At 55.8% G+C, this 23657-nt stretch overlaps 2 protein-coding genes across 2 annotated transcripts in view; one reads left to right on the forward strand and one right to left on the reverse strand.

Moving 5' to 3' along the window:
- Itpr3 (inositol 1,4,5-trisphosphate receptor, type 3) overlaps nt 1-7060 on the forward strand; it is a gene marked incomplete at its 5' end in the record, with an annotated part of 50928 nt that extends 43868 nt beyond the window's left edge. Inside the window, 13 exon segments of the mRNA XM_005389506.2 lie at nt 1-103; nt 634-744; nt 817-1009; nt 1224-1349; nt 1590-1762; nt 2182-2346; nt 2609-2801; nt 3452-3556; nt 3634-3761; nt 4185-4350; nt 4797-4957; nt 5864-6025; nt 6359-7060. The exon segment at nt 1-103 is cut by the window's left edge and continues 24 nt beyond it. Of these exon segments, the coding sequence (XP_005389563.1) occupies nt 1-103; nt 634-744; nt 817-1009; nt 1224-1349; nt 1590-1762; nt 2182-2346; nt 2609-2801; nt 3452-3556; nt 3634-3761; nt 4185-4350; nt 4797-4957; nt 5864-6025; nt 6359-6427 (1855 nt within the window). The 3' untranslated portion in view covers nt 6428-7060.
- Nucleotides 7061-7825: 765 nt separating this feature from the next.
- On the reverse strand, nt 7826-20243 carry LOC102009757 (ubiquinol-cytochrome-c reductase complex assembly factor 2). Its single transcript, XM_005389507.2, has 4 exons — nt 20063-20243; nt 11440-11514; nt 10591-10660; nt 7826-8004 (listed from the first exon to the last, which is right to left on the reverse strand). The coding sequence occupies exons 1-4, from the start codon at nt 20198-20200 to the stop codon at nt 7877-7879; spliced, it is 411 nt and encodes a 136-aa protein (XP_005389564.1). The 5' UTR covers nt 20201-20243; the 3' UTR covers nt 7826-7876.
- Between the last annotated feature and the right edge of the window lie 3414 nt (nt 20244-23657).

Consider the following 23657-nt stretch of genomic DNA (forward strand, 5'->3'; position numbering starts at 1 on the left):
CTGCCTTCTGGCTCAGCTTTCCAGGCACAACAAACAGCTGCAGCACCTGCTGAAGCCCGTGAAGCGCATCCAGGAGGAGGAGGCCGAGGGCATCTCTTCCATGGTGGGTGCCACGGGTGGGGCTGGAGAGGTGGGGCTTGGCGGGAGATGGATGGCTAGTATCTGGGGAAGGGGGGCGAGTGTACACCCGAGGTGCGGGGCAGCCAGAGCTGAGAAGTGAGGGTCTGTGGGAATCTGGGGGTGGGCTGCCCCTCAAGGCAGAGTGGGGAGCGCAGATCAGAGTTGGGCAACATTTGAGGGGTGGGGCGTGGAGGAGACAGTGGGTCGCTGGCTTAGAAAAGGAGGCAAGGCCCGCGTGGGTGTGCTCAGGACTGGGAGCCTCCAGCAGGGGCCAGGCTGCACTTGGCAGGACGCATGGGGGCTCGGATTGTCCGGTGGGCTTCTCTGGCCCAGGCCCTCCCACTCTCCTCTTGGGCGCCTGCCCCCCACCGCTGGGTCCTGGTTGGGTTGGCGTGGCCTGGCTGGCTCGGGGGGATGCAGTTCGCAATGGGGCTGAGGCCTGGCAGTGGGGGCTCTGGGGCCATGCAGGCTGTGGCGGTGTCTGGTCTGACCTGGCGCCCTCCGTGACCTCAGCTCAGCCTCAACAACAAGCAGCTGTCCCAGATGCTCAAGTCCTCAGCGCCAGCGCCAGAGGAAGAGGAGGACCCGCTGGCCTACTATGAGAACCACACGTCGCAGATCGAGGTGTGGCCCTTGGGCATGCGGCTGGGGTGAGCGAGGGCCTCGGCCAGGTGTGACCGAGTCCCGGTGTGCCAGATCGTGCGGCAGGACCGCAGCATGGAGCAGATCGTGTTCCCGGTGCCCGCCATCTGCCAGTTCCTGACGGAGGAGACCAAGCACCGGCTCTTCACCACCACGGAGCAGGACGAGCAGGGCAGCAAAGTGAGCGACTTCTTCGACCAGTCCTCCTTCCTGCACAACGAGATGGAGTGGCAGCGCAAGCTCCGCAGTGAGCATGGGGCGGAGGGCAGCGCTCGCGGGTCCCTGGCTGGCTTCCTACGCCTCCCTGGCTTTCCGCAGCTGGGCGCCTGGCTGCCAACCCGCCCTAGGCAGGGGCTCTTCCGCTCACACCTCCAGAAAGGAGCGTGTGAGGGCAGCAGACCCCTCGCGGGGCGGGCAGAGGCCTAAGGGACCCCACGGCAGCATGCCACCCCTCTGCCCAGGCATGCCGCTCATCTACTGGTTCTCCCGCCGCATGACCCTGTGGGGCAGCATCTCCTTCAACCTGGCGGTGTTCATCAACATCATCATCGCCTTCTTCTACCCTTACGTGGAGGGCGCGTCCACAGGTGAGGCCGGGGCCCGTGAGCACGCATGCAGGTGGGAGCCAGGAACCGGCTGTGGCAGCAGCGGCTGGACGGGGTGCACCCCTTAGGCCTTGAGGTGCGGGAGTGGAGGCGGCTGGAACCAGGCACCGGGAACTCAGTAGGGCAGGCTCCCAGAAAGGGGGGGATCCTTGGGGTCTCGGGGGTCGCACGGGGGCTGTGGTGGGCTTGAGTGAGCCCCGCTCCCCGCTTTCCTGCCCCCAGGCGTGCTGGGCTCCCCACTCATGTCGCTGCTGTTCTGGATCCTCATCTGCTTCTCCATCGCGGCTCTGTTCACCAAGCGCTACAGCATCCGCCCCCTCATCGTGGCGCTCATCCTGCGCTCCATCTACTACCTGGGCATCGGGCCCACGCTCAACATCCTGGGCGCCCTCAACGTGAGTGCCAGAGGGAGCCCCCAGCCGTCTCCCCTGGGTCGGGCCCCCAAGCTCCTTGCAGACCATAGCTAGGGGCGGCCCGTATTGAGACAGACAGACAGGAGCCACAGGACTGCTGTGTGTCCTGCGCTGCTCATCACTGTCCAGAGACACCAGGGATGTCTCAGATGAGTGGTTGAGGATGGTTTCCTGACAGCTGGGAACCAAGTGCCTTGAGCAGGGGCCCTTTCCCACTTGTACCAGCTGTGGGTGGTCCGTGATGTGGCTGTCCTCCTGGGCCTGGACCCCACTCTTCCTGGATGCCGTTTGAGCCCCAGGAGCCCAGACGTGCTCCTCTGGGCTGGCACTGGCTAGGCCTGGTGGCCGGGTTGACAGTGAGGGTACACGGCAGGCACTGACCCTGTCCCTGACTCACCCAGCTGACCAACAAGATCGTGTTCGTGGTGAGCTTTGTGGGCAACCGAGGCACCTTTATCCGGGGCTACAAGGCCATGGTCATGGACGTGGAGTTCCTGTACCACGTGGGCTACATCCTTACGAGTGTCCTGGGCCTCTTCGCCCACGAGCTCTTCTACAGCATCCTGGTGAGCCCGCTTGCGGCCAGGGCTGGGGGTGGGCTGGGGCTCGAGGGGCTCTCATGAGCTGTTGGTGGCTCCCCAGTGCTTAGGGTGCGCCTAGTGCTTAGGCAGTGCACTGTACCCACCCGCACACCTTCCCCTGGCCTTGGAACGCCAGCTTCTGCCATTACTCCTGAGTGCAGACCCCCAGGGCAGCCTGTGGGGGTCAGGCGGTATCCCCGGGGAGGTGGCTGGCCCAGCCCCTCAATGCTCCACTCCTGCCCGGCAGCTCTTTGACCTCATCTATCGTGAGGAGACGTTGTTCAATGTCATCAAAAGTGTGACCCGAAACGGCCGTTCCATCCTGCTGACCGCCCTGCTGGCCCTCATACTTGTCTACCTCTTCTCCATCGTGGGCTTCCTCTTCCTCAAGGACGACTTCATCCTTGAGGTGGACCGGCTGCCTGGCAACCACTCCCAAGGTCTGGGGGCTTCCTCCTGGGCATGGGTGTGGGTGAGCCTGGGGCCAGTGTGGCTCTCGAATTCCTCGGGGGGAGGATGGTGGATGATGAAGAAATAGAGACAAAAGTCAGGATGCAGAAAGCTGAGGTCAGGTGGAGCCCTCTCTCCTGGTGAGAGAGAAAGAACCATCCAACCACAGCAGTATGTTTATTTATACACACGGGAGGCTATTGTTAATTGAAACTCCTCTGCCTAGTAACTTGATCACCTGGCTCACCTCGGGGCCTCGAGTTCTCAGAGCGGAAACAGCTTGTTCACTTAGTTTGCCTAAGGTGCTCCATGTTCTCAGGGCTGGCCTTGCTCTAGCCCCACACGTGAGTGATCTCCAGCTTCCGTAGCTCCCCACAATGGATGGGTGATTCCCATTGGGTTCTAGCAAGGTCTAGGTCCTGCCTGTGTGCTGGTCCCAGGGTGACAGAGATCAATCTTTGTTCTTAGCCTGGACACAGGGGCGCAGAGGCAGGAAGCTCTTGCTCTGTAGCCAGGCTGAGTAGGAGCAGGCAGGATCAAGGGAGGCATGTGATGGAGCATGTGATGCTGGGTACAGCCCCAAGAGGGTGATAAGGCCAGGCCTCTGGACCGCCTGGTGACTCTGTCCCTGCCCCTTCAGCCAACCCCCTGGGGGTGCCACATGGAGCTGCCACATTTGTGGGCACGTGCAGTGGGGACAAGTTGGACTGTGTGGCGGAGGTCACAGTGCCCGAGGTCTTGGAAGGTGAGGGTGTCGGGGGACATCTGGGAAGGTGGGGCACAGGCAGGTGGCCTGGGTCTGAGGACATTATCCACTCACAGAGGACAAGGAGGCCGACAGCATGGAGCGAGCCTGTGACACTCTGCTGATGTGCATCGTCACTGTCATGAACCACGGGCTGCGCAATGGTGGCGGCGTGGGCGACATTCTCCGCAAGCCCTCCAAGGATGTGAGCATGCCCCCGCCCCGTGCAGGTTGGCGCCTGTGGAGACCCAGCCAGGCTCCCCTCAGCCTTCATTGTGGACCCCATCCCACTTGTAAGGCCGGCTTCCTTGCCTTCCACTGCAGCTGGCTTCCAGGAGACTGTTCGCACCTCCCTCTTCCTCCCAGCTCAGCACAGACTGAGACCTTGGCAAGCAGACCTGGCCCCAGGGCCGGGGAGGTGTGAGTCAGGCAGGGGCTCCCGTTTCCGGCCTCTGCACGGCCGGAGGCAGGGCGAGAGGCTGAGTCAGCTTCATGAGGCGGCCTTGGGATCTGGGACTGGGCTCGGGCAGCAGAGCCCTTGAATGTCAGTCCGCCCCCAGCTGCCTGTCCTGTCCTGCCCCGCCCGGCCTGGGGACCTGGGCCCAGCCTCGCTGTCTCGCCCCCGCAGGAGTCCCTGTTCCCCGCCCGAGTGGTGTACGACCTGCTCTTCTTCTTCATCGTCATCATCATCGTGCTGAACCTCATCTTCGGGGTGATCATTGACACCTTCGCCGACCTGCGAAGCGAGAAGCAGAAGAAGGAGGAGATTCTCAAGACCACGTGCTTCATCTGCGGTGCGGCCAGGACACCCTGCGGCTGCTGGGGGTCCCACCGGGTGCAGGGCCGAGGGCAGCGAGACTGTGCCTGCACTTTGCGGGACAGAAGGGAGTGGGAAGGGGCAGAGCCGTCTCTTCTGCTGCTGGGCTGATAGATGAGCTCAACCACTGCTGGCCTCGAGCTGTAGGTCTGGGGCGGTGCTGTTCCCAGCCCTCAGGCTGAGGTGGTGTCGCCCAAAGAACACACTGCATCCAGCAGGGAAGTGTGGCGCTGCTCCCAGAGTCCCCAGCTGCCACTGCGGGAGGGCTGCAGCTGGGCAGGGCAGGGTCTCCATGGCAAAGTGACTGGTGCCTTAAACACAGTGACCTAAGCCGTCCGCTGGTGCTTGTCGTAACAAAGGTCCCCTCCATCGGGGGCCCCCACGTGGCTCTGGAGGCTGAGGCCTCTTGCCCCTGCCCCCCAGGTCTGGAGAGGGACAAGTTTGACAACAAGACGGTGTCCTTCGAGGAGCACATCAAGCTGGAGCACAACATGTGGAGCTACCTGCACTTCATCGTGCTGGTGCGCGTGAAGAACAAGACGGACTACACGGGCCCTGAGAGCTACGTGGCGCAGATGATCAAGGTGCCAGTGGGCTGGGGTTCCCTGTCCCCTGGCTGCTGGAGGAGGGACCGCATCTGTCCACAGTCCTGCGAGGCCCAGGGGTGGACAGCTGTGGACACTTGTTGGAGTCCTGCCTGCTGCCTGCTGCTGCGTGCGAGTGGCCGTATGCTGTGGGACACCGAGCGGTGATGGCCGAGCGTGAGGGCCTCACCGAGTGCGAGGGCACCGTGCTCCTGGGGGTGGGGATGCTGAGGCGTGGAGTGGGGAGACCTCCTCTAGCTGGGCAAGAGCAGAGCCGGCTTCCTGACATCTGAACAGTCCTGGGCCCAGGGGGAGCCTGGAGAAACTGCCAGGATCAGGCTTAGAGAATGAAATAGAACGTGACCAACTGCCTGTCCCAGGGGAGCTGCCGCAGGGAAGGCAAAAGGGAGGAGCTCTGCTTGTCCTGACTGTTTTCTGAACGCTCTCGTGTACAGGTTTACGGGACTCCCTGGCAGTTCAGTTTCTAACAGGGACCAAACACGGCTTGGTGTCCCGGGGACGTGGCTTTGCCTCGCAGAGATGTGTCAGATGCCAGCCCTTGCCACGGAGCCGCCGCTCGTGTCCGCTGTCTGACTCATGGCTTCCTGGGGTGTGGGGCGGCTGGGAGGAAGGAGAGCCGAGGTCTGGGTGCAGAGGCCCCCTGCGCCACCATGCCGGGGCGTAAACAGATGGCACTGATCCGGCAAAGGACCCGGCTCAGGCGGTGAGGCCACCTAACAGCAGGTGACTCCCAGGGGACCCAGGCCAGTTCGGATCTTCCCAGGACCCATGGTGGCCAGGAATTTTGTCAAGGGTGTGGCAGAAGCCTGCCCTGGAACCCGTTTCCCAAAGCAAGGTGCTGCTGCTTGGCCAAGCCTGCTACAGCCGCCTGCGGGTCTCTTGCAGAACAAGAACCTGGACTGGTTCCCGCGGATGCGGGCCATGTCCCTGGTGAGCAATGAGGGTGAGGGTGAGCAGAACGAGATCCGGATCCTTCAGGACAAGCTCGGTTCCACCATGAAGCTGGTGTCCCACCTCACCGCCCAGCTCAACGAGCTCAAGGAGCAGGTGTGCGCCCTCCCCAGCCCTGCCTCGGGGTCCCTGCCAGGTCCCTGTGAGGCCCGCTTGGGCTGGGCAACGCCTGCAAGTCAGGGGCTCTGGTGACGGGAGGCTCAGGCGTCCTGCTGCTGCTGAGACCCCCTTGCCCGCAGTAGCCGCCTCCACCTCCGGCAGTACCATCAGGTGGCCCCTCCGGTAGGCAGGGCCTCTCCCAGCTGTGCCAGATCAGGGGTTGTGATGAGCGAGCTGAGACGAGGGTGAGGCTGGCACGCACGCTGCAATGCAGCTGGGCCCGTGGGGACTGGGCACCTGTGTCCTGACCGTGCACCCGTCTGACCCCAGATGACAGAGCAGCGCAAACGCAGGCAACGCCTGGGCTTCGTGGACGTCCAGAACTGCATGAGCCGCTGAGGAGAGCCCCAAGGCCTGCAGGGGCCCCCGTCACTGGAGACTGGCTGGGGGCACTGCTCTCCTCCTGTCAGACCAATCGGCTGCGCGCCAGGCCCTCAAGGCGAGGTGCACACCCTCAACTCCGCCTGTTACCCCACCTCCTCAGCGCAGGCTGTCGCAGGCCAGGAGGGGGAGCCTTGGCACCGGCAGCCTCAGAGACTTGGAAGTTACTGGAACTTGGTTTACCTTAATGCCTTAGGGGGAGAGAAGTGCTTCAGAGCAGTAGCTGGACTGGCGTTGCTTCGCAGTCCTCCCTGGGGGTGGCTAGGAGTGGGCAGCTCTCTAAGCACTACATTTTGGTTGCTACCCGCAGCTGGGGGAGGTGGCAGGACGCTGCTCTAGAGACTTTCGGGCTTTCTTATTTAACTTATTCTGAGGTGCCATGCCCAGCCTCCTGCTGATCTGCTCTGCTGTGGGCCCCCCACCCCGGCTTCCTGGGGAGGTCACACCCCTAGGGGACAGAGGCTGAGCCCCTTGAGTGGCTGTATTTTGACTCGTAGTTTTTTCTTTTGGTGTAACGTTTTACAAATCCTTTGTCCCCAGAACTAATTCATTAATTGCCTTAAATAAATTAATAGAAATCTAGTCCACAAAGGAGGAATGTTTCCTTTACTTTCCCCACAGTGGGGACCAATGGGCACCATCATAAGCTGGCGGAGGGCAGAACATGGGCCCTTCCCTGTTGGCTGGGCCACACCCCAGCTCTTGGGACGAAGCACCTCAGCTCTGTCCCACAGCAGCTGTGAACGGGGTGCTCAGGACAGCAGTGGTTTTGGTGTAATCCTTTGTCTCATTCCACGTATCTGACCGTGCCGAGGTGACTAGGAACGCCTCGGAGGGTGCCGTCAGCCGTCCCGCCCCAACCTGACACTGTGGCACTCAGGAGCAGGGTGCTCAACGGTACGCACCAAGGCTCCGAGTCCCAACAGCAGGGCCTCTGTCCCGTGACCTTCCACAGCCCTGCTTGGGGGCCCAGGGCAGCTGCTGCCTGGAGCTCTGCTGTCCCTCTGGCCACCTGGGCACATGGGGTGAGGCCCGCGCTGTGCTGCGTCAGTGGGACGGGCACGAGGGACCCTGGCATCTCAGCCTCAACGCCTCCCGCTGCTGTCCGTTTGCAACAGGACGTCCTTTCGAGGTTTCCTGCTGCTCTTGGCTTCCTCCCAGCAGTCCCTGTGACAACAGGAGCCTGAGAACCTTGCCGGCCGCACAACCTTGGCCAGGCGGCTCCTACCTCGGGGCCCCTCACAGCCAGGCTGGGGTCTGCGCGTCCTCTGCCCGCCCGCTGGCTGTGGCCGGTGCTCACACGGCATTCCTGTGCGGGCTGGAACGCCTTCCTTTTGGCGGGGGCACGCGAGCGAGGTCGGGGAGCCAGGAGGTTTTATTGACAAGAGCAAGTACGAGATTCCACACTTAGGTCTGTGGGCGAGACAGGACCCGAGCCCAGGCCTTCTGCTTCTCCTCGGGACTCTTGGGGGCAAACTTCTCCTGCAGCGTCTTCCACAGGCCTTTGTTCATGTCCTTAAACTCTTCCAGGGTGTCTGCACGGAGACAGAGACAGACTCAGGTCTGAGAGCTGATGACGCGGCTGGCCCACGGGCTCTTCCAACACAAACACCCTCATGCTCCGCACGGTGCCTCTTTGGAAAGGAAGTAGGGACCTGGCCTCTGAAAGGCAGGTCCCATAGGTCCCACAGCGTAGAGTGGAAATAAGGTGAGCGGGCACAGCACCAGTGTCACGTGCCCTCCTCACCCTCAGCATTGAAGCAAGGCCTGCTTCTTGCCTCCTACTGCACTTGAAAAGGCAAACAAGTGGCACTGAGAGGTCAGCTATGCAACTCGTGCCTCGAGCACAACACTTGGCATCTTGCCCACAGACCTCACCAGCTCGTTTTCAGGTGCAGAAACTGGGGTGAGGGAGGGGAAGCAACTTGCTCAGGTCGAACAGCTAGGAAGTGGTGTGGCTGGGATTTGAACCTGCACAGGGCAGGTCCACGGCGTGCTGTGCAGCTGAGCAGGCAGGAGGGAGAGGTGGATGTGGGCCTGCGTCCCCACCCATCATCTCCCCAGGGATGCTCAGGCAAATCACTCAGCCTGAAGTCTGGCTTCCTCGCCTGTAAAGTGAGGACCAAAACAGACTCGAGGAATAGTGGGGCTGCTGGCCCTCGCTGGAAAGGTGGCTGCCTTCACTGACAGCGCAGGGCTAGGCAAGCCAGCGGGCCGGCGGAACACCCCCGGCCGGACGCCCCTGACACACAGCTTGCCGCAGGCTGGGCCCTGGCCGTCGTATCACTGACTGGGCTTGGTAGTGTCTGTCGTGGGCTGTGCCCCAGCAGAGGCCAGGGGCAGCCTACCCAGCAGATGTGAAACTAATGTGAATGTCCTCAGATATCCCAACAGCTCTGGTGCAGGGGGTGTCCCTTCCCCGGCAGAGAACACTGGTCTCTCCAAGGCTAAGGTTCCCTAATACCTAGATATGCTCATATTGTTTAGCTGTCAGAGCCTGGATCTTAATCTGTTAACAAAACCAAGAGATACCTTACATTATCTATTGCCATTTCTGGTCACTGTCTCCTGATTAAACTGATATGCACTACATACACCTCAGCCATGAGCACAGCCTCGTGTCCTGGGACTTTTCCGGAAGCCCCGATTCCCATATGGGGAACAAAATAGGACAGTGGGGACCCTGTCCACCTGCGCTGGGAGGCCTCTTCTGGCACCTCTCAGGAGCCCAACCTAGGCTGGACACACTGGTGACAGACCACAGCCACCTTTCCAGCTTCTCTCTACAAAGTGTGGCAGGTCTTTTCTTGCCCTGTCAGAGCAAACACTTGGTAAGCTTACGTCACACAGTTGCAGCAAAAATACGAGGCTTGCTGTGAAAACAAATTATCAGCGAGTTCCCTGAGCTCAATCTTGGGGCAGAACGAGCTGTAGCACGGGCCGGGGTGGGAGGTGGCACCTCCTGGCTTCGCGCCGGCTCTTGGAGGCTTCCGGGGCAGACATCGGCTGCTGCAGCTTACTTCCATTCCAAGTTCAAGCTCAGACTTGGCTTGAACTCCCCAAGGCCCTCAAAAGGCTCTGTACCTCAGTGCTGGTGATGACATGGACCTAGGGACTTTTGAGTTGAAAAAAAAATCCCCATAAAGCCATTCAGCCTGGCCACAGCACCTTCACCCTGGAATCCCTGAGAGTCACACGACAGCAGGCAACAGCACCAGGCTTTATTTTTTTTGCTTTCTTTTTTTTTTGGCTTTTTTCCGGTACTGGGAATCGAACTCATGACCTTGTGCTTGCCAGGCAGGCACTGTGCGGCTGAGCTAAATCCCCAGCCCCAGCACCAGGCTTTAATTCACTCAGGAGGGTAAGAGTGTTCTAGAAGGTCAAATCTCCAAAACTTAGTTGCTGGACACGACTAGAGAAGAGGAAAGAGAGATTTCCACAGTACCAGATGGTACATATTCCAGGGCCATGCCCTCTCAGAAAAGGTTAGCCTATTTTTGTAGGCAGTATCCTTGGCAATAAAAATAGAAATTTCTACTACCTGTCTACTTCATCCGTGGCTCCCCTGCCCCCCTCCCTATCAGTGACATGGAAAATCAGCAGGGGCTGGGCAGGATAGGGGGTTTCCTTTCTTGTTAACAGGGGTCTATCCACGACTCTAAAACACCTAGTTAGGCCATGTCTAACCCACAGACCGCGTCCCCTGGGTCAGATAACTCACAGGCAGATATCCCCATACACGTTTACGGAATAGCTTTTTGTTTTAATTAAAACCCTCATTGTTTGTAAAGCCCCCTTAGGACCATAAAAATAAAATTATTTTCCTTCCATCCCGATTTCAACAACTTCCATTTGGCAAATATGTATTCCCTTGTCCCCTGCTGCCCAGCCTTGAATTTAAAAGCAGTAAAGATGGATTTTCTTTTTAAAATAATGCCTTTGACCTTCACTGCATCCTACGGCTCATAAGTGTGAGCCCTATAGCTTCTGAATTTCCTCTGGGCTACTCCACAAGGCTCTGTGGCACGCAAAACCGTCTCATTAGACGATTCCCTTTGGCCTCTCAAACTCAAGGAATCCTCTTGCAAAACAAGCAGACAGCACAGCTATGCTTTCCGTACCTGTGGACAGGATCAGCTTGTACTCCTCCAGGGACAGGCCGCTGAAGCTCGTGTCTCTTGGGCGAGGGTACTGGCACAGGGTAGAAGAGAAGAGGGAGGGAAGATTAGCTCTGTGGCACCACTACCCTGGGTGTCCAGAGGCCAGGAGGCCTGGCAAGGAGGGCAGTGCCACCTTGAGGCCAAGACTAGGCCTTGCCAGAACCAGCCAGGAGCCGGCAGCTGCCACTCTAAGAGTGCAGGGTTCCTCTGTGAGAGCAGGCCTACCGCGAAGGCCTGGCGGGGCACGGCTCTGCGTGTCTGATCAGCTCCCAGGAGAGGCCCACGCTGCTGCGCAGACCGTGCTCCCAGCAGAGGGTTTAGGAGAAATCCCTGTGGCATGCAGGCTTTTCCATTTGGCAATGTCTACTTGTAGAGTTACTGAACGTATTTTTCAAGTCTGGAAAAACCACACTAAGTGGAATTTGACAGAAATCATGTCAAGGCTGAGGAAGAGCACAGCTTCGTCTGATGGGGCTTTCCCAACTGCCCCGTTACCGCAGAGTATGAGCACCGGTTCCCTAGCACGGAGGGGAATGTGTGTAAGACCCACGGTGGCCAGAGACTCCCAGGAGCACACATGGCATATGCAATACTCTCCATGGCGCTTGTTCATATTTTTGGTAGCTATTATTTAGGTGAGCTAAAAGCCTCTACCAGGCACCTTTGTTGGCATGGCTGAAATTACCAGTTACATCTGAAAGTAGCAAAACACAGTTCTTTACAGAGCACTGTATAATCAGATTTCCACTCCCTCTTACTGGTTGCCCACCCCAACAGAGGCTGGGCTAGAAGAGCCCACGGCCCACTCACCTTGTGTTTGTAGTAGTTTGAATGGAGTCGTGCTAAGCTCTCGTACATCTGATCGCAGGCCTCAGGCTCCGCAATCTGGAAGACAAAGAGCCCAAGGCAGTGAGCAGGGCGGTCCTGCCCCTCGCTGGGTCTGCACCTCGTGCGCGAGGTGTTCAAGGCAGGCAGCCCTGCACTGCAGCCACTCCGTGGGCAGCACGCCTGGCCTGCAGGGCCTGCTTTCACAAGTCACCTTTCAGAGGAAAGGCTCCACCTCGTCAGTCAGCAGGAAATCTGATCAATCAGCCCGCAAACATGCACATATTGAACCTCTGTGACTTGTGAACTGCCAGGCCAGCTGTGGTGGGAAGTACCACAATAAAAACTAAGAGCGCTGCCCTGGGTTTGATCCTCAGAATCCACAATCAAACAAAACCAAAAATCCTAAGGCCGGAGCGCACATGGGGGTTAGGGGGTGGGGTGGTGGGGTGTGTGTGGGGGGCCAGGCGTGAGGGTGCACCTGGTGTATGTGGGCGAGGCAAGTGAGGGCCAGGAGCCGGGCACACAACAGAGCAGGTCTGCCCGAGGGCCGAGGGCAAGGTACACAAGCCGGGCTGAGAAACACAAAGCTCTCAGAATTAAACCTGCAGTATGAGACATGTGAAGTAAATGAAAGGCAGAAAGAAAAAGATAGTGGTGGTGGTGGGGGAGCTGAAACTCCAGGAAGGAAAGAAGGGAGAAGCAGGTGGCGCTTCAGCAAGACGTGGAACCGAGGGCAACATGGAGGTGCAGGGGCGCCTGCCAGGAAGCAGACCGGGACCATGGAGGCCGGTAACAGCAAAGAGGAAGTAAAAGGTCCTTTGGGTGCCTGTGACCCACATGGGTTAATCTTCCCTGCCATCTCTGTTATCTGTATAGTTCCCTTTTTTTTTGTCTTTTTGAGAGACAAACTGCATTTTCACGATGCAGTTCAGGCTGGCCTTGAACTCACTCTGTAGCCCAGGCTGGCCTCAAACTCAGAGATTCTCCTGCCTCAGCCTCCCGAGTGCTAGGATTACAGCCCTGTGCCACCATGCCTGGTGGTTCCTTACATTTTTATACAAAGAATTCTAAAAACCCCCAGAACAAGACGTTCTCTTTTATATTTCTTCCCAGAATTGAAATGATGCACTTTTTTTCTAACTGGTATCCTTTCTTGAAGAAGACAGCACGTAAATAAAGCCAGAGTGAAGCGCTTCTCCTTCTGCATGCAGGTCAAGCAGCCTCCACCAAAACCCCACCCCAGTCCAGCCACTCCTCCAGAGGACGTGCAGGACACTGCAGGAGATCAAGGGTGTCGGTGGGGAGAGGTCAGGTCTGTGCACAAGGATCAAAGGTTCTCCCTGAGGGTACGAGGTGCAGAGAGCAGTACAGGCTGATGGCTGGTAGCGGGCAACTCTTCCAGCAAGGCCTGGCAGGCAGAATGGGCAGCCCTCCTTGGGAGCAGCACAGCACACACACTACTTCTGTAGCAGGGTCATAGCCCCAAGAGCCCCACAGGAGACAGAAGGCAAGGCACAGGCCACAGCAGGGAGGGGACACTGGTACAAAGGCTCGCAGGGTGCAACTTTTACATCATACCCAAACCCCATCACCAGAAGCCTGTGTGCTCGGCCCTGGCGGGGGCAGCGGATCCAAAGCTGTAGGGACAGTGGCATCTAGCTGCCTATGGGAAAGCCTGGCACCATCCCTCCCCAGCTACAGGGGATCAGGGAAGTCACCACACCTCCCTCCTGCCCTCAGACCTGGGCTTTAAACACCATCTGCCACATTACCATCCTCCAAATCTGTTTTTTTTGGATCCACTTGAGCAGCGGCAGAACACCCCTCACCCTGTACTTTAAAAGTGTGTGTCTCCTGCGTGACATCTAATGTGGAGGTAGCCCAGCAACTAGCTGACTGTCCATAGACCAGTCACGGCCACTGTTTCGGTGTAACCCCGACAGGACAGAGGACCCCTACGACACCTGTCTCATACCCCAGGGCCCTTTAATCCGGGACGGTTCTTTGCCCCTTCTCTGTCACGCACTGACATTTCTGAGGCATACCAGTCAATTTAACCTCTCTTTTTAAAAGGAAGAATAATAACAGCCCCTAGTTCTAAGGGAGGTAGGAGGGTCAATGAGCTGGTACACACACTGCTCTGAAAGCCAGGCCTGCAACACAGGACTAGCGTCCGCTCTGATTATGAGCAGTCAGTGGCCATCCCAGCAAAGATGCAGGCCCTGACCTCATAAACCCAACAGGGACAGACAGAACAGCCCAGGACAACCCTGGTGGCGGGAACATGAGAGGTAGGAGGGGGGCCAGGACAGCCGAGAAAGCAGGGCTGGAGAACAGGCAGACAGCTGCCTCCGAGGAAGGGGTGCTCTGACAGGGATGAGCCGCAGCTCAAGCCCAGGTGATGCGAGCGCGTCGGCATGGCTGGTGCTGAGATGGGAGTACAGGTGGTGGGGACCTGACCTGACCCCGACGCCTCCTGGTGCTCCATGGCCAGCCCGGTGGGACTTGAAGGCTGACCCAAGCAAGCAGCTGTCCTGTGTCTGGATCTCCCGGCAGCTGCTCATCTGGACATCCCCCTCACCAGTGGCCTGGCCACTTCCTGAGAGAGTACATAGAAAAGGCACCCCTGCTGCCCTCACTTCCCAGAGCATCTCCCGCTCCTACACTGCCGCAGATCAAAGCTGCACTCCCACCCCCCTGCGCCTACATATCCTGCCCACTGAGTTCTCTTGCTGCTCCTCCTCCTCCTCTCCAGGTGAGAAGGTGCCAGAGGGCTGCTCTGCCACCTGCCACATCATCAGGGGCTGAGGACAGGCAGGGCACAGAAGCGGGATCCGGGTCGTCCTCGAAGGACACTGTTCCTGAGAGCAAACTGAAAAAGGCCTGAGGGCAAAACCAAAGCGACCCTCTGGGCCCCCTCAACCCTTCAATGGCCTTGGTGTTAAGGGACGAGAAGGTGGACAGAAAGCTGCAGCTCGGTGTGCAGTCAGAGGAGCCACACACCTACGAACCCCAGGACTGGCCCGCTCTCAATAAACCACTTAGGCCAGAAGGTGTCTCCACGCGGCTATAAAGCAGCTCAGGGAGGTGATGGGAGGTTGAGCTTCGCCGTTTTCTAGAAAGTTCCCACCGCTGAAGCGAAGATGGAGTCACAGGCAATTCTAGGTTCTTAGTCACACCTAACGCCAGCACAGCACTGAAAACCAAACCAAACCCCTGTTTACTACGTGAAAGACCATCAGTGGGAATGCTTGTCTAATTCCAGAAGCCGCACTGCACACCCACATGTTGCACTTTATTCACACTCTACCACAAACACTGCTGAATTCCAAAATATATATTTTTCTGATGAAATGTATTATGCATTTTTAGAAACAGTTTTGTATACAAGCTTTAAATTACCTGGCTTTGCATTCACACCTAATGAGATTACGGACATTTTAGGACTAATGGCAGTGCTGGGTTTGAAAAAGGCAGCAGCAGGGACATTATGAAAAATTCACCACTGCTCCCTAAATGTGAGCGAAATAGATGTCAACTGACAAAGTGTCCTTTATAGCTCTATTTTTGCTCCTTTTGCATTTCCCCTGCTCAGTCGTCAGTAAATTTCTCTTTACCATATTAAACTTTTATATATACAAATCTACATCAGTGCCGCAGGCACTGATTTCGATTTTCAAAATTGAATTTTGGGTGGTGACAGCAATTGGCAGAGTGGACCCTATTCTAGTCACAAAAAGGGAGGCATAAGCACTTTTGGGAAAGGGTACCATGAACTGCTCTGCTAATTAAGGTAGAGTTGGATTTGGTCCAGGAGGATCTATGAGAAAAGGTTTTCATGACTCGGTAATGAACTTCTGCAATGAGTTCATTCTGCTATGGAGCGTACATCTTTTAATTCAACTGGGGATCTGCTTCCGCAGCACCTACTACGGAGAGCATGCTCTGTGAGGGGACTGTGGGGGACACAAGGACCCAACCTCAGTCCTGAAGAAGCTGGCAATCAAGTCGAAGAGACAAAATACACATGTGCTGAAAACCTAACACCGGGCCTCAGCATGCAAGGCACGGGGATGAGAGGAACAACTGAAAGAGGGTGCTCCTGCAACGCAGCAAGGTTTGACGAGCTAGGTGTGTCTGGGGCACTCCAGTCTCGAAGGTGATAGGCCCCGACGTGCCGGGCACGATCACACTGCAGCAGGGGAACCGCACTTGAAGCCAGCCTGGACAACTTAATGGGATCCTGAGAATGTAATTCAGTGCTCCCCGAGTTCAATCCCCAGCATGCAAAGACCAGAGCAGACCCCTGTGTTATAGCCAGTTTTTAAGGCAATGAGGACACTCTTCTGAGACTGTGACTGAACCTGTGTAGGGCCACCGGGCCTGGCTGGACATGCAGCTGGATCTTGGATACCAAGGACCACAGGGCACTGAAGGCTCCCAAAGCTGCCTGCCACTGTCAAGCAGGCGGCCTAACAATCTCGAGTAATGAACACAACCTTCACAACCTTATTTCACTGCAGTTCCGCTCAGAATGGGGAAATATCCCTGGGCCGAGGATATAGCTCAGTGGTACAAGCGCCTGCCTGGCAAGCACAAGGTACTGAGTTTTATTACAGGTACCAAAAAAAAAAAAAAAAAAAAAAAAAAAAAAAAAAAAAAAAAAAAAAAAAGAATTGGGAAAGACCACAGAGATGTCATCCACATTCCTCTTGGAGCTGATTCTCCTGGCAACTCCTGTTTGGCAGTGGGCCCTAGATTACAACTGGAGACAGTGTAATTGGTTCTCAGGCCGCGCCTCAAAACCTGGACTCCAGGAGGCCCACATACAGGTATGGGGTTGCTTCTCCTCGCTGGCCAGCATGTTAGGTCACCAAGGGTGCGGCTCTCCGCCACACAGGGCGCCAGGGACCAGGCCTCTGGCTGACTGCACAAAGTGGAAGTACCATTACATTGCTAGAAACCAAGAAAAGTGTGGCTTCTTTCAAAGGGGGCCAAAGATTTAACCCGGACACAAGTGTAGAGCAGTGGGGCTGTGTGCACTCAGGAGCGGCAGGAGGGCTGCTCCCCCCGCACCCCCCCACCCCCAGCCCTGCGCCTAATGAGCTCATTAGGAGGATCTGCTGCTTTTCCTGTCGTTAAGTCAACAATCAGTTGCTCTGCCACCTTCCCCCATGTTGTGACGCTTTTTTAAGCGCTCAGTGCTGCAGGGAACACGCGTTCTTTTAAGGAAACTACATTCAAAGGGGGCAAGAGCCATAAACATGGACTTAAAATCCGCACAATAGGGCCCAGGGGGCGGGAGGTGTTCCATGTGTTCCCGCTTCCCATCGCCACCTCCCCTCCTGGTGCGTTTGGGGTGGACCATGAGACTCCCCAAAGGGCAATTTGAGCTGGAGTAAGTGGGGGCAGCAGTTTCTGTGCTCCTTTGGAGCCTGAATTATTAATGGGCCTTCTAGTGAGCCTGGCTTTTCCGCACCGATGTCCCACTGAGGACCATCGTTCTTTCCATCCTTGCTGGGGAGGCAGGAGTTGGGGCAAAGAAAAGCAGGTGGGCAAACACAGGGAGGTGTTGAATTTTTTGTCCAAGTAACCCGAGATGCAAAAAGCTTTGAGCAGGGAAGGGGGCGGGAGAGGCCCGATGCTCCTGGAATATGAGGCCGTTCTAACATGCAGCCGCAGCAGCAGGGGAAGAAAGGTGGCCCGAGAAGGCCTCATCAGGCCAGGCCAGGGCCGCTGCACTGTTTCTCACTCGTCTCTCACTGCCAGGCAGCCCAGTGTAAGTGGATTTTGCTCACTTTGTTTCCTTGTGTGCAAGATGGAACAGTAGTGGCTGCCTCACTCAGCCACCCTAAGGACGAAGACCGGGTTACACAAGTGTGCTGGGCTAAGCACTCAGGAAGCCGAGAGGCTGAGGAGCCCTGCTGGCCTCTCTCCCGGAAAGGCCGCTTTAATGTGAGCAGCTCCCCCTCCTGTCCTGTTTTTTGTGGCAAATGGCACCACCCAGGGGGCCACTGACCAATCAGCCCACCAGGCTTCCCCTGTTGCTGCCTGGGAGATGAAGGGTACAGCGTCACCTCTCTCTCAAGGTCTTTCCAAATGACTGGGGTGTCAGTGACTCACAGTGCTGTTCTGGAGTCTGGCTGTGCCCTCCAAAAATGATCACGGAGTGATTTACTAAGCCCAGGTGCTTCCGTAGGTAACATCGGATGAGGGATCACGGCAGTGGTCCTGAGTTACGTGCCCACTGCCATCAAGAAGTGCAGGCTCACTCCGCCAGGAACACATCCATCAGCTGCATGGGGACGGGCAGTGCAGCCACGACTCGAATCTGCAGCGATGACTCAACCCGTGTGGGCTTCCACTGATCAGGAGCTGTCTCCCCAGGTGATGACAAAGGGTGGCAACTCCCACAGAGAGAGCTCTACCCTCCTTGCTGGCTGCTCTGGTGCGAACAATCAAGGAGGTGACTGTCACACTCTTGCCTCCTGGGGACTCAGCCTCTGACTGCCCAAATGGAAGGACCTGGCCTTGTGTTCGTTTTCTGTGTACCTGCAGCACCCCAAATACAGAAAGCACCCCATCAACTGACACTAATCAGGTCATGGAAAGTCTTGACTCTTCCCTACTTGGCTCTATCTAGTTCTGCTACATCCGAAACTATTTGAATGATCTGCCTCATGAGCCATACCCGATCCCTTATGTATTTACTCACTCCGACACGAGCTGAGTGGCTTATGTGCCAAGGACTACACTAGACATCAGGGTCAGGGGAGAAAAAAATGGCATCATCTCTATTCTCAAAAAGCTCACACTAAAAATACGCAGATGCACAGCCCTAGAAAGCCTGTGAGTTTGCAAAATTGGGACCAGATGAGATGCTTGCCTTCAAAATCTTCACATTTCATACTAGTGAAGACCACTGTAAACGGTGTAAGGACGCCGAGTATAGAGTGGCCCCCCTCTTCTCCCCAAGTCCTGGGGCCACACTGCCTCCACACCACCCGCCAATCAGTGTGCTCCTGCTCCACCAGGAGGGCTGCTTTGGCTCTGTGTTGGGCTAAGCTGAGAAAGACCTATGTCCTGCCTGGACAGGTCTTGGCCATGTGTGGCAAGTCATTTCTTGGTTTTATTTTTTTGTTTTTCACAAGTCACTTTTTCCAACTGTGTGCACTCTCTCACTCTGTACTCTGATCTCTTGCCTGAGCCCCAAATATCAAATATCACACTGCTGACCTGACATCTGCACTTTGAAGTCAGTCCTGGCATCAAGTTTAATGTGTGTAACAGCAAACTCAATGTTCTTCCCATGCCCTACCTGCTCCACATCTAGTCTTCCCCAGCTCCGTAAGTGGCACCCAGTTACTTCGGATAGAAACAACCTAGGTGTTACCCCCAGGTCCTCTTTCCCTTACCCCACGTCTAACCCAGGAGTAAGTCCTGTGGACGTGACTTGCACATTACAATGTGAATCCAGCTACCTCCATTTCCTGTGCCACTGAGGCATCCAAACCACCACCACCTCTTGCCCAGGGTACGCAGGGGCTTCTCCGCGGCCTCCTTGTGGCAGTTCTCGCCTTCTATAATCCATTCACCACACAGAACCAGAGTGACTTTTGGAAAAAGGAAACGAGGTCACATCCGTCCCCTAAATGTCCTCAGTGACTTCTCACTGCCCTTACAAGATCTAACTCCTCATTAGAACTTTTAAGACTCTCCCATGCCTGGCTCCTGCCTTCCTTGGTCTCACATCTTTGCAAACTCTACTTCCCTCGTTCTCCGGTAATTCTGTTCTATTCTTTGTCTTCCTTTGCATGGAACGCTACGGCCCTCGAATGCACACCGCTGGCACATTCTCTCCTTGCGTCTCACCTCGGCATCACCTCTTCAGCAACGCCTAACGTATCTAACTTTTTATTATGCTACCCTACTTTACGGCCACCACAGTACTTGATGTCTATTTGTTTACTGTGTCCTGAACTAGAGTGTAAATCCACACAGGCAGGACTGAACCTTTTAATTTACTGCAATCTCCCTAGCAGCAAGCACGGTTCCTGGCACAGGGCAGGTGCTCAATAAACAGGTGCTCTACGAATGAATGACTCCCAGAGCTTCAGCACCGACCTAGGGAGCAAGAAGGCCTGTTACACACAGGGTCCGGAGTGGGGGCTCCACACGTGTTCCACAGACTTACAGGGGTACAGGAAGGACGCAGACTCAGCGGGGGCCGCGCAGAGGTCTCGGGGATCAGCTCAGTCAATACAGACCCGGAAGAGGGGAACAGCACGACTTGCGGGGCAGGCCTGTGGAAGTGCTGTGGATCTCAATCCCGCTAGCACCCTGAGTCACGTGGGGAGCTTTAAAACACACTGATGCCCAGGCGCCACCTCCAAACATTCTGATGAGGTGGGGGCACCTGGACTCTCAGAAAGCCTCGGCGGCGAATCCTAGGCTGCCTCTCCCAGGGAGGAAGGAAGGGGTCCGCGCACACGTGCGGCCCGAGAGCCACGGCCGCGCATGCGCAGCCCCGCCGCGCGCCCGCTCGTCGGCCCCGCCCCTGCCTCGTCCTTCCCTCCCCTCTCCCCAGCACCTCCCCCCCGGTCACCTGGGTGTTCTCTCCCTCCCGAAAGGCCTGTGCTACCCGCTGCCGCAGGTAAGCGCCTAAGTCCCGGCCCCGTTTGGTCTCGTCCACTGGCCACTCCTCACAGAGTTTAAGGAAACGGCGGTAGCGGCTGGCCGCCATCTTGGGCCCCAACGGCCCCGCCCTGGGGGAGGAGTCGGTGTATGGCGCTTGCGCACTGAGGCTTGCTGGCTGCCTCGGGCGGGCATGCGCAGCTTCGTGGTTGTCGCACCGCTCACCGGGCGGGGACGCTGTTTTGCCAGTTTTCTGCAAGCCGAGCTGATTCGATCCTCTCCCTCCTGGAGCTCGCCCAGCTCCCAGGGGCCAGGCGGGGGCGGAGTGCCCTAGGGACAGCTTTGCTTTTTTTTTTTTCAATGACTGCACAATCTCCAGACTAGAAAACCCTCCTTGGAGACCTCGGCTGTTTTGCATAAGCGAATATATTTGCATATAAATACAAGTTGTTATTGGATGAAGATATGTTAGCGCTTAGTCACGTAGCATGCACACGGTTTCCAGCCCCTCTTCTGTACCTGTCACTTCGCTTGGATCTCTGCCACAGGGGCTTCTTCCGAGCTCCTAGCTGTCGTCCTTCTCTGCAGCAACAATTGTGCCCATCTTTGCGCCCCGCCCCCCAAGCCAAGCACTTTTCCCTGAAATTCAGTTTTCCTAACTGAGCAATGTCAGTTGAGTTCCTTCACTCTGGAAAAACTTGATTTTTTTTTTTTTTTTTTGTATTATGGTGACATGCATATGAAATTCATCTTAACCATTTTAAGTATACAGTAATGTCGGTGTACATTAAATATGTTCACGACGCTGCGAAGCCCTCAGGCCATCCACCTCTGTACCTCTTCATCTTGTAGAACTGAAACTGTGTGCCCCTCATGGCTCCCTATTTCCCAGCCCCTGGAAGCCACCGTTCTGTGTTGTGTCTCTGGGATTTTAGCTCCTCATGGAAATGGAATCATACGCTATTTTGTGACTGAGTTATTCCTTTTAGCAGAAGGTCCTCAGGGTTTATCTATGCTGTAGCTTACGTCAGAACCCTCCCCACCTTTTGCATTTTAATTTTTTTAGGTTTTTGGTAGTAGCCATCCGAATGAGTGTGAGGTTGTGTTTCATTGCAGTTTTGATTTGCATTTCTCTAATGGTTACTGGTGTTGTGCATGATTTCCTATGCTCAGGGGCTTCTTTGGAGAAGTGTCCAGTACTTTGTCCTTTTTTTGTGTGTGGTGCTGGGGATTGAACCCAGGGCTTTCATACTGAGTTCACTCCTTTTTTGAAATTTTTAATTTTGAGACAGGGGCTTACTAAATTGGTAAATTGCTCAGGCTAGATCCTCCTGCTTCAGCCTCCCACAGTGTTGGGGGTACAGGCATGCACTACCACACTCTGCTGCCTTTATCCATTTTTGAGTTGGATTTTTTTGTTGTTGGTTTTAAGTTTTGAGAGTTCTCCAGTTATTCTGTACAGTAATCTCTTACCAGACACATGATTTTCAAATATTTTCTCCCATTAAGACTTATCTTACCAGCTCTCCTCCTACACACCTCTAGCCGCATCACCGAGGTGGCCTGCTTTTTGTTTTCGAAAGGTTGTCTCACCCACCACCTAGATTTTCCTTAAAGCCTCAGCCCTTTGCTGCCTCACCATCCTGCCTGAGTCAAGACCAAGCTGGTAGCATTTTACCACCGCATCCCCCCAACTTCTTCCTGTTCCACCTACTTCGTAAAGAAGAATCCAGGGGACTCCTGCCTTCAAGAGTAGACTGTTGACCTGGGGGATATAGCTCAGTGGCATAAGTGCCTGCCTGGCAAGTACAAGGTCCTGAGTTCAATTGCTGGTACCAAAAAAAAGAGTAGACCGTTGGTCATAGCCACGACATTCGTTCATGGGGTACACATAACAAAGTTGGAGGGGACAGGCTTTCAGCTGAAGCACAGTTGTGGTCTGCATAGTGACGTTTTAGTTCTGCATGTTCAGGGTGTTCTGTAAGGTTACATTGCCTGGGGCCACTGCTGCTGAGTTAGTCTATAAGTACTCTCGGTGACACTGGTGTGATGAAATCGCCTCATGACACGCTTCTCAGAACGTACCTCCATTGTTAAGTGGTGCGTGACTGTATTGGGGGTGTAATGGAATTTTGAGAAAGAGATATTATTTCTAGCTGTTCAGGCGATACTATGGCTTGTATCTAGATGTCCCCTCCAAGGCCTCATGTGCTTATAGGTGGACCTTTTCAGAGCTGGCTGGATCCAGAGTGTAAGAATATGGATTAATGATGTGCTAACTAAATTAGTCCACTGATTGGTTTAGCATGGTTCTGGGTATGGATAATGGGAAAGCCTACCCTGGGTGTGGGTGGCGCTACCCAATAGGCTTGTAGCCTGAATGGAATAAAAGGGAAAGAAAGAGCTGCTGCTCTTGCCTGCCCTGCCATACACTGTTTCTCCTCGGCCGTACTGCCCTGCCTTGGAGCCAGCTGATTAGGGACTGAAACCTCTATAAACAGTGAGCTAAAATAAACTTCACCTCCTTTAACTTATGGATGTCAGGTATTTTGTCCCCAAAGGAGAAAGTAACTCAGACAGGGGAGTAGGGGAGAAAGCTCAGGGACAGCTTCAGTAGAGCGTGTGGCAGGCATGGGGGACAGTAGAGGAGAGAAGAGAGAGAGGTTTGGTTTGGCTGGCCAAACTCTCTGTTATAGGCGCTAAGAAGAGTAACACCAGGTGGCAGCAAATAGTCTTTCTTTCATTTTAGGCTCAAGTACAGGGCGAAGGCAAGAAGGACCAGAAGAGCTGCAGGAGGTCGGACAGATGCCTCCCCCTGTGGCCACCCTTCCCTGCCATCCTCCAGAGGTGTGGTCTCATCTGGGGCTCAGGCGCCATCACCTCTCTTCCCCCACTGAGAGACCTGTTTGGCAGTGTGGGCTCGTTCATTCATTCGTTTGTTCATTCATTCATTCATGCTATCTATATAATGCTTTGGGTTTTTTGGTTTTTTTTCCGGTACCGGGAATTGAACTCACGATCTTGTGCTTGCCGGGCAGGCGCTGTGTCGCCGAGCTAAATCCCCAGCCCCCTCTATATAATGTTTTGGAACTTGTTCCAAAATGAAGATGTAAGGTCTCCTTTGAAAAAAAGAATTTAAGAGTTTTAAGAGAGTAGCTTAACATTGAACCGAGCGTGGTCTGAGTGCTGGCAACTGCACAGGCCTCACCATCATGGGGAGACAGACGCCAAGCAGACATACGACCGTGATAATAGTGCCGTGTGTACCAGCGCCTCTATGAAAAGGATGAGGTGATTTCAGGTGTGATGGGTGCCAGAGAGAAGTCCAGACAGGGTGCCGGGCCCACCATAGTGGGGCATCCCCGAGGGGCTTGGAGGTGACAGAGACCTGAGTCCCTGAGGGGCAACCACATGCAGGGGGCAAGAGAGGCTTCTGGGCAGAGGGGCAGCGGGTCCTTCAGGATAGCCTGCGTGGGTGGGTCTGTCTCTTACTCTGAACTCCAGTTTCTTCCTCTTAACATGGTAATCATATGGTAAACTAAAGTGCATGTCCATAGCCCCAGCAC

The sequence above is a fragment of the Chinchilla lanigera genome, unplaced genomic scaffold (assembly GCF_000276665.1).
Source record: "Chinchilla lanigera isolate Chin_1 unplaced genomic scaffold, ChiLan1.0 scaffold00036, whole genome shotgun sequence".
Lineage (NCBI taxonomy): Eukaryota > Metazoa > Chordata > Mammalia > Rodentia > Chinchillidae > Chinchilla > Chinchilla lanigera.

Bases quoted from the DNA above. Each gene is read 5' to 3' on its own strand.
- LOC102009757 (XM_005389507.2), bottom strand. From the start codon at position 20,200: ATGGCGGCCAGCCGCTACCGCCGTTTCCTTAAACTCTGTGAGGAGTGG. The intron at 10,661-11,439 runs GTGAGTGGGCCG...ACCCTGTGCCAG, and splicing joins CAAACTACTACAAACACAAG to TACCCTCGCCCAAGAGACAC. The intron at 8,005-10,590 runs GTACGGAAAGCA...GTCTCCGTGCAG, and splicing joins CAAGCTGATCCTGTCCACAG to ACACCCTGGAAGAGTTTAAG.